General features: G+C 47.3%; 1 protein-coding gene across 2 annotated transcripts; it reads left to right on the top strand.

Annotated features, from left to right (window-relative positions):
- Positions 1–2,929: 2,929 nt before the first annotated feature.
- LOC123181852 (uncharacterized) lies at positions 2,930–5,955 on the top strand. 2 transcript variants are annotated; one of them, XM_044594250.1, is made up of 2 exons: positions 2,930–3,543; positions 3,635–5,955. In XM_044594250.1, exons 1-2 carry the CDS (start codon positions 3,066–3,068, stop codon positions 3,640–3,642), a joined length of 486 nt encoding a protein of 161 aa, XP_044450185.1. In that variant the 5' UTR covers positions 2,930–3,065; the 3' UTR covers positions 3,643–5,955. The 2 variants fall into 2 exon arrangements, with proteins under 2 accessions (XP_044450185.1, XP_044450186.1); XM_044594251.1 differs by having other exon boundaries at positions 2,936–3,475.
- The last annotated feature ends 3,325 nt before the right edge of the window (positions 5,956–9,280 follow it).

Raw genomic sequence — 9,280 nt, forward strand, 5'->3', positions numbered from 1 at the left:
TATATATAGGCAAAACAAGTCGGTAAGGGGAGCCACGAGGGGCCCCACGAGGGTGGGGGCGCGCCCAGGGGGCAGGCGCGCCTCCCTGCCTCGTGGCCACCTCGAAGCTTCCCTGACTTCAACTCCAAGTGTCTTGGATCACGTTCATTCCAAAAATCACGCTCCCGAAGGTTTCATTCCGTTTGGACTCCGTTTGATATTCTTTTTCTGCGAAACATTGAAACAAGGGGAAAACAGAAACTGGCACTGGGCTCTGGGTTAATAGGTTAGTCCCAAAAATAATATAAAAGTGCATAGTAAAGCCCATTAAACATCCAAGATGGATAATATAATAGCATGAATACTTCATATATTATAGATACGTTGGAGACGTATCAGGGCACCCCATGGAGACACACAAGTTGATCAGTTGATCTTTTAGCCGTGTGCGGTGCCTCCCTCCACCATAATCCACCTCGGTCATATCGTAGTAGTGCTTAGGCAAAGCCCTGCGTCGGTAGCATCATCATCACCGTCATCACGCCATCATGCTGACGGAACTCTCCCGTGGAGCTCTGCTGGATCGTGAGTTCGTGGGACGTCACCGAGGTGAACGTGTGCTGAACTCAGAGGTGTCGTGCGTTCGATACTTGGATCAGTCGGATCGTGAAGACGTATGACTACATCAACCGCGTTCTCATAACGCTTCCGCTTACGGTCTACGACGGTACGTGGACGACACTCTCCCCTCTCGTTGCTATGCATCACCATGATCTTGTGTGGGTAGATAAATTTTTGAAATTACTATGTTCCCCAACAAGTATTGCTTGTTGAATTCCTTTTGATCCTTATATAGACACAACAGATAGGACCGCGCCAGTTGACCCGGCGCATTTGTCCTGATCGCCGGTAGTTAGCGTGGCATGAACAGAGGTCGACATAGGACGACACTGGCACGAGCTCCATGTCCACTGTATGAATGAGGCGCCGTGTAGACTTAGCACTGATGAGCCTTTGGTATTCTGGATTTGCTTCTCATCAATTAGTGGCACATCTTAACGCATTGGTTGATATGGCTTGTCCCTGTCGTACTTCTAGATTCCCTTGTGTGGCTGGCAGATGTTTCATTGATCTGGGATTTTATAACCTTGTACACCGAATGATGGCAGCAGTGAGTGGGACGCCTAGCTCCCAAGTAAAGAAACGGGCTTTGTGGCCGTGATTGACTGCACAACACGTTGCATCCCGGCCCGCATCGATCCAAAACCATAGAAGCAACTCTGCAGCAAGAGAAAGGCAAAGCTGCAGAAACTCCATGGCCTTAGCGACGCGGCGAAGACACAGATACAGGGCGGCTCAACCGTGAACCGAGGCGAGGCGGTCTGGCATGGCTATGGCGACAAAATCAGTGGCGCCTCTGGAGGCGCAACGTGCTAGTGGCTCTAGAAGGCACGGCGCGACAGCAGCAGCTCCAAAAAACGAGGCTTCGTCGGCGGAGGCCGCGGCCGGCTTGCAAAAGAGGCTTGGGGCGGCTCGGAGTGAAGACGACCGGCGAGGACGGGCCGTAGTAGAACGGCACGGCGGTGGCTCACGGTCCGTCCAGCTTGGGGCTGCGGAACGCGGCAGTTCATCGACGGAGGGGCGACCCTGAGGTGGTCGGCCGTCGGAGGCGGTTCAACGCGGAGACGAGGCCACGGCAGCAATGCAGGGGTATGGCGGCTTAGCGCAGAGGTATAGTCAGCCCATGGCAAGGGTTACGCCGGCCACTTGATGCGGCAACAACTTGTTGAGTAGCGGCTCAAGGTACGGCAACGGCGGCTCGGAGGCCCTCTTGGCGGCTCGAAAACGAAGGCCAGTCCGACAAAGGACTCCCGCGACTCGGGGGTCGGCTCACCCATGGCGTGTCTCATAGCCGTGGATGAGGCAGAAGTAGGGACGTTGGCCTGGCGCGGAAGACGGCGGCTCAAGGCCGCAGGCACGAGCTCGCGCGAGGGCGGCTCAAAGTGGAGACGGCCCAACGATCCGGTGAGGTGAGTTGACGAAACGGCGGCCCAGGGTGCGGCTGTTGATCGCAGCAGAACAGTAGCGGGAGGCGAGGCCGCATGTGAGGACGCGCGCCCGGGGAGGCAAACCCGCAGTTGCGGTTGTGTTCCTGGCTAGGTGAAGTAGTTGGCGACTCGGGAGCGGAAGCGGGACTGCTGAAACCGCAGGCAGCTCGAAGTCGGGGCTGCACAAGCAGCGATTGGGAACGATGGCACAGTCCAGGTCGTGGTCGGTTGACTCACATACGAGTCCTTTCTTCGTTCCCTCTCTTCTTTTCCTTTGTATAGATCAGATCGTCGTTGGCGGGTTGGAAACAGGGGAGTATGCCGGCGGCGGGTTGAAGCAGCGGCAACCGCGGCGGCTCGGACAAGAGGCGTGGCGGCGCGGTGCAAGGCGAGGCTAAGGCGGGTACGGCCACAGAGGCGCATGGAGGCGGGGCCGGCTTGAGGCGCGGCGGCGCAGGTGAGGCCGCGGAGGCGTGGGCCGTGAGGGCGGCTCAGAGCGAGGCTGAGCAGTCGTCGCTTGAAACGGCGCGAGGAAAGCCATGGTGCGGAGGAACGGCGATTCCAGCGAGGCCCGAGTCCACGCCCAGGTCCCCCTCTGTGTCGTTGCTTGTTTGATGAATCCAAGTCCGTGTCCTCTAGGTCGTGGCCCCCTGCCGACTGATTTGCTGGCTTCACGTGCATGTACGTGGTAGTGCTAGTTGAACTCCAGATCAATTAGACATTGGTCTTTGTGCAACGGAAACAATAACGCCTGAACGTTAGGTTTTTAGGAGATCGGCCCGAACGCTTCATCCATCGTCTGATCACCCGCACTCTTTTTGACGTAAATTCATGGCCACGTCATCGGTCGTGAACTGTTCGCAAGGACGAGGGGTCGGCGCGAACCTTTTTCTCTCGTGGTGAGACAGCCCACTTCACTATCCATTTCTAGACTAGTCCACTCCTTTTCTCTTCCACCCCGACCACACAAATCGATTCCACCCCAACCAGATCGTCGGCGAAGGTGTGTGCGACGGCCAGCCCGTGCATCTCGGCGGCATGCCGGTAGTTCGAGAAAGCGAAGCCGCTCGAGGATGCTGGGCACGGAAGGGGGAGGAGCAGAGCCGTCTCCGACGCGGCGTGTCTAAGAGGCGGGCGCAGAGGGGGATAGCGCCGGCGGTCGCCGGCGAGGGTGTTGCGGCAGCGTGCCCACGGATCTCGGCGATGGCGCCAGCTCGAGAAAGTCGCGGCGCTCGAGGATGCGTGGCGCGGAGGGAGAGAGCAGCAGCGGATCTAACGCCGCCGCCGTCCGCCGCCACGGCGCTTCAGCGTCGGCATGTGGTGGAGGTCAACCAGAAGGTGGACGACGCCCTGCCGCTTGCAGCCGAGCTGCTCGTCGATGTGGACGCCGTCTTCTTTCCTGCGATGTGCCGAAGGGGAACTGCTCGCCGGGAGTCACCCATGGCCAGGTATTCCGTTCACCTTGCGGCGGTGGCTTGGTCAAAACCTTTTCGCGGCTTTGCCACTCTCTTGGCCGGTACGTTAACCCCTTGCTCACCGCCGCCGCCATAAAAATCTCTCGTTTGAACGAGTCACACCTAGCCGCTGATTCCATGGTGATTCCGCAGGATCTTGACCTTGATGCACAACCAGGAGGTGAACTAGGATTTCTGTTTCTTTACACAGATTCCATAGCATCTTGATCGATTCACTAGCTAAGCAAAAAGGCTACTCGTTCTTGTCGGCAAGTGCCCAGAATGGGTAGATGCATTTTGATATGCAATTTTTTAGTGTCCATCCTTAGTTGTCATTTCCACCCTAGTATTTGTTCATGCTAAAAATAACACATGGCAAATTATATCAGTACTTATTTCTATAGCTATTTCGGCATTTTTTTTGTATGGTTTACGATCGCAAGCGTCCTGTCCATATGTTTTTTGTAGTTTCAAGTATACTCAATAAATTCCTGATTATTAGCACAACAATATGTCCCATGGCATTTCGCGTACATTTTTGCCCCCGGGAAAACACACCTTGGAAAGTGCTCATGCTGACTAGTGCTCATGTCACATGGCAAATTCTTATTGGAACTATGCAATGCTCACATGGCAAATGTTTTAAGATTTCTTTTTAATAATGTCACATGGAAATGTCAGGATAATTTTTTCCTAAATTATGGCAACTTCCATAAATGTTTCTACTTTTTTGTCGCATGGCAAATTTAGACAATTTTTATCTTCATAAATCATGGCAACTTTACAAAGATAACAATATAGCTTTTTTCCATATCTTTTGTAAATCATGATAATAGTCACATTGACTACTTTTTTGTCACATGGCAACTTTTGCCATGGCAATTTTTTCCATAGCACGACAAACTTTTTTTTGTATAATCACACAATAATTGTATGATTTTTGTATCTTCGTGACATGGCAATTTTTACGATGTAGCATTGATTTTATTGCCATGGCAAATTTACTTTTATTGCCAAGATGATTGCAATTATTAGCAAACAGCCATGGCAAATTTAGTTAACGAATGATGGCAAATTTAGTTAACGAATCATGGCAAATTTATTTTCGTTGATCATAGTAATTTTTATAAATTGACCATGGTAAATTTAGTTCATAGATCATGGCAAATTGTAGTTTCTCACTAATTAACCATGGAAACTAGAATTTCCACTTGATCATGGTAAGTTTAGTAATTAACCATGGAAAATTTAGTTTATATATCATGGATAATTTTAGTTCCATTTTTTTGTCTGTAGACCATGGCAAATTTCTGCGACCACAACAATTTATATTTGGACAAATTTCGTACAAACCATGGCATTTTTTCTTTGTAGCACGACAACTTTTTTCTATGAGAAGTGTGCCTCATACATCATTGCAAACTTTGAAACTTGTTTTTGTATAAACACACAATAATTATATGTTTTTATCCGCATAACATGATTCGTTTAGGAACATGGCAATTTTTACTTTGTAGTATGAGAAATTCATTTATATTGCCATGGCAAATTTACTTTTATTGCCAATACGATGGTAATTATTAGCAAACAACCATGGCAAATTTAGTTGACGAATGATGGCAAATTTAGTTAATGAAACATGGCAAATTTTATTCATGATCATGGTAATAATTGACCATGGCAAATTTAGTACATAGATCATGGCAAATTTTAGTTTCTCATTCATTACCCATGGCAAATTTATTTCATTGATCATGGCAATTTTCAGTTTGATGTATTGCCATGGAAAATTTTATTTTTTAATTGCCAAGACGATGGGAAATTTTAGTAAATGACCATGGCAAATTAAGTTTGCGATTCATGGCAAATTTCATTAGCTATGCATGGAAAAAAATCATTAATCATTGTAAATTTAGTAATTGACCATGACAATTTTGAATTTATAGATCATGGCAAAATTTTAGGTCCATGTCTCATGGCAGTGCCAAAATTATTTACTAGTGATAATGTTTTCACTTTTTTCAACACATGTTAATGCAAGGGGTAATATGCATCACGGAAAATTTACACCACTTTTTGGCCACCATTTGGCAAACTTATAGATTTACTTCTGGTATCAATGCGTGTTTTTATGACCATGGCAATTTTTCTTTCTTTTTGCATCTTGTCAAAATTATTTTCTTATGCGACTGGCAAATTTAGTTTTATGGTCACGGCAATTTTTTCTATGCATCATGGCATTTTTTGGTGTGCAAACCATGGCAATTTTCTTGCGCCCACGACAGTTTATATTTGAACAAATTTCAAAATTTCATACCAACCATGGCAATTTATTTCCTGTTGCACGACAACTTTTTCGATTTTTGTACATCATGGAAGTTTTTGCTCGTTCCCATCCATCATGGCGTTTTTCATTTTATGTAGGTACTGTGTAGTAGCTTCAACAATTATATAAATTGATGGCAATTTCTAGATTTTTGTGGCATTTTATTGTACAGTTTTTTCTCAGTTTTTTCAGTTGGGTTTTTTCACTGTTTTCGTGTTTTTTCTGCATTTAATTTTTTTGCAAAGGGAATAGTTTGGGCCAGCAGGCCTAACAAAAGGCCCAGCTAACGAGGGATTAGGTGGATGGTTCGGGCTGTTGGAACATGGCAATGAACGAAACTGTTCGCTGATACTTCCCTGCCGAACCGAACGACTCGTTCGGATCGATCACCTCACAGCCCGAACATTCGGGTGTTATCGGGGTCCTTGTGCAAATACTAGTGGTGCACTGGTGCTTGGGATTTCACGTGGAGTTTGACGCTCATGCGTAAGTATGCAGCAGAATTGACTCATGACTTGATGTGTTGATAGTAGCAGTTTGTCTCGATCCTCACGTCGATCGCAGCAGAGATCTGTTTCTCAGCGGAAACTTGTGTTTGGACCGATTCCATGGCGTACATCACACCGCCAATCTTCTGTCGGACTCGGCGACTTGCGGCGATGCAAAAAGCAAAAAAGCTAATCTTCTGTTGGTTTCGACGGATCGCCAAAGACGGGTGTGGTAGACTGACCGCAAAACCCTAATTCTTCTCTGACTTCAATCTCACCGATTGTAAAAATCCTCATCCGGAAAATTGCAAACTCCTCGATCTCTGGGGAGAGCCCTCCAAGAACTCAACACCACCGTGCACAAGCCCCATGGTGGGCGCGAACTGTCGTGGAATTGTCACGACAGATGTCCTAGTGTGAGGACTTAGTCGTGAGGCCAACGCATCTATGTGGTAGCTTGAGAGGGGTTGAGCGGAATCGAGAGATGCAACACAAGACAAGGGTTTAGACAGCTTCGGGCCCCGGGAAACATCATCCGGTAATAACCCTACATGCTGTTTGTGGCTAGGTCTCATTATGCTCCTCAGAGAGTCACCGCATAAACCGGCTCTCCTTATCGTGTCTAGCCCTCGAGATTATTCAGCTTCTTCCTTGTCCCCCTTGGGGAGCCCTGCCCCTCCTTATATATATATATATATATATATATATATATATATATATATATATATATATATATATATATATATATATATATATATATATATATATATATATATATATATATATATATATATATATAAGAAGGGGCAGGTTACATGCAAAGTCTAGTAGGATTAGGACTAGTCTATTCTCTATTACAAGCCGGATACAAGTCCGGGTCTTGATACCTTGTAAGGGAAATATTCATCATGCCTTTCGTCTTAAGCCGGCCTACCAGAACATAAGCCGGTCTATTGGGCCTTGGGCCATGTCGTCCGTCTGACCCGCCCGCCGGGTAACCAGGCAAGTCGCAATGTTCAGGTGGGTTGCCCGTAAACCGCCATGTCTGGGCAGGCCGCCAGTGAGTCGCCAAGCTCCAGCCGGGTCTCTGGTGAGTCGCCAAGTCTGACCGGGTCATACATCCGGCGGGTTACACCGCATGGTATATCCCTGACACGACCCCCATCCTCCTCCTCCTTCCACATCCCACATGCCCCGACCGTTGGCGCGAGCGCGACACCTTCCACCCAAATCACCGACCCCTCCACCAAATAAGCGCCGCCCTAAGCCATGGTGCACGCAGTATAGCCAGGATCTCAAGGAGCACTTGGCAGCAGAGAAGCAAATCGCGACCGCACGCGCGGCTGAGGTCGCGATGCTGCCATTCGTGCCGACCCCTAGATCTTGGAGGAGCACCTCGCCGTCGAGGCCACCGTCGACGCCTCGCGTGCCAACGCCGCGACGCGGTTGGCTGCTTTAAACGATAGTTCGTGGCGTTTTCTTGAGGACACCATCGGTGCCTTCGACGAAGATTACGAGGTGTTTTCTCACCATGCACGTGCTTACCTCATCTCGAGAGCCAGCAGGTTGGTGCCCGGAGCGGCTCAGGCAACTCACCACTACGACGAGGGCACCCACTATGTGGAGGCCTCGCCCTCTTCCATGTCCAAGGAGACAATCGTCATCGATATCTCTGACAATGAGGAGTAGATTGTCTTATTAGCTCACTATAAGGACCCATGTTCAGTTTGCTAACTACTGCCTTTCCTTAAGAAATTCTAGTGAATTGTGTTATCTACTTTTACCATTCAATCTTCTGCTCTAGTGTATATGTTCTATATGTCGTGCAATGTGGTGTTCATGTAACTATTTGGTTCAATTCTGCGAATGTGATGTTCAATTCTTCAGGGTGCAATTTTCCAAGTTGTCAAGCATGCTTGGTTTGGTTAACTGTCTGATCTTCCATTATGAGTATGTTATATTGTGCAATGTGGTGCTCAGTTAACGTTTGGTTCATTTGTTGTGGTGTTTAGTTAACTGTTTGGTTCAATTCTGCAATGCGATGTTCAATTGTTGTGGGTGCATTTTGTTATTGCATACCATGTGAGAAATAAATCAAATTTGGCTGTACTAAATACATGAGAAAAAATACAATTGCTATATTTCCAAGTTGTTAAGCATGCTTGGTTTGGTTAACTGTCTGATCTTCTATTAGGAGTATGTTATATTGTGCAATGTGGTGCTCAGTTAATGTTTGGTTCATTTGTTGTGGTGTTTAGTTAACTGATTGGTTCGATTCAGCAATGCGATGTTCAATTGTTGTGGGTGCATTCTGTTATTGTATACCATGTGAAAAATAAATCAAATTTGGTTGCATTAAATACATGAGAAACAAATACAATTGCTATATTTCCAAGTTGTTAAGCATGCTTGGTTTGGTTAACTGTCTGATCTTCTATTAGGAGTATGTTATATTGTGCAATGTGGTGCTCAGTTAACATTTGGTTCATTTGTTGTGGTGTTTAGTTAACTGCTTGGTTCAATTCTGCAATGCGATGTTCAATTGTTGTGGCTGCATTCTGTTATTGTATACCATGTGAGGAATAAATCGAATTTGGCTGCACTTAATGCATGAGAAACATATACAAGTGCTATATTTCCTAGTTCTTGCTCATGCTTGGTTTGGATAGATGGGTTTCCATGTGGCTTGAATTAATCTGATGAATCTGCAATGTGCTTATTTTTCATCAACATATTTTACCGATAGCATGCGAACCCCACTAGTGCAGAACCGGCCTTTATCACCGGTTCGTAAGGGCCTTTAGTGCCGGTTCTGCAACCGGCACTATGGAGTGGAGACTAAAGCCCCCCCCCCCCTTTAGTACCGGTTTGGCACGAACCGGCGCTAACGTGCCACCACGTGGCACGAGCCAGGCCCGGGTGCGTGTAGGACATTAGTACCGGTTGGTAACACCAACCGGTACTAAATGTTTGGGTGTGTTTTGG

Source organism: Triticum aestivum, chromosome 1D (assembly GCF_018294505.1).
Source record: "Triticum aestivum cultivar Chinese Spring chromosome 1D, IWGSC CS RefSeq v2.1, whole genome shotgun sequence".
Classification (NCBI taxonomy): domain Eukaryota; kingdom Viridiplantae; phylum Streptophyta; class Magnoliopsida; order Poales; family Poaceae; genus Triticum; species Triticum aestivum.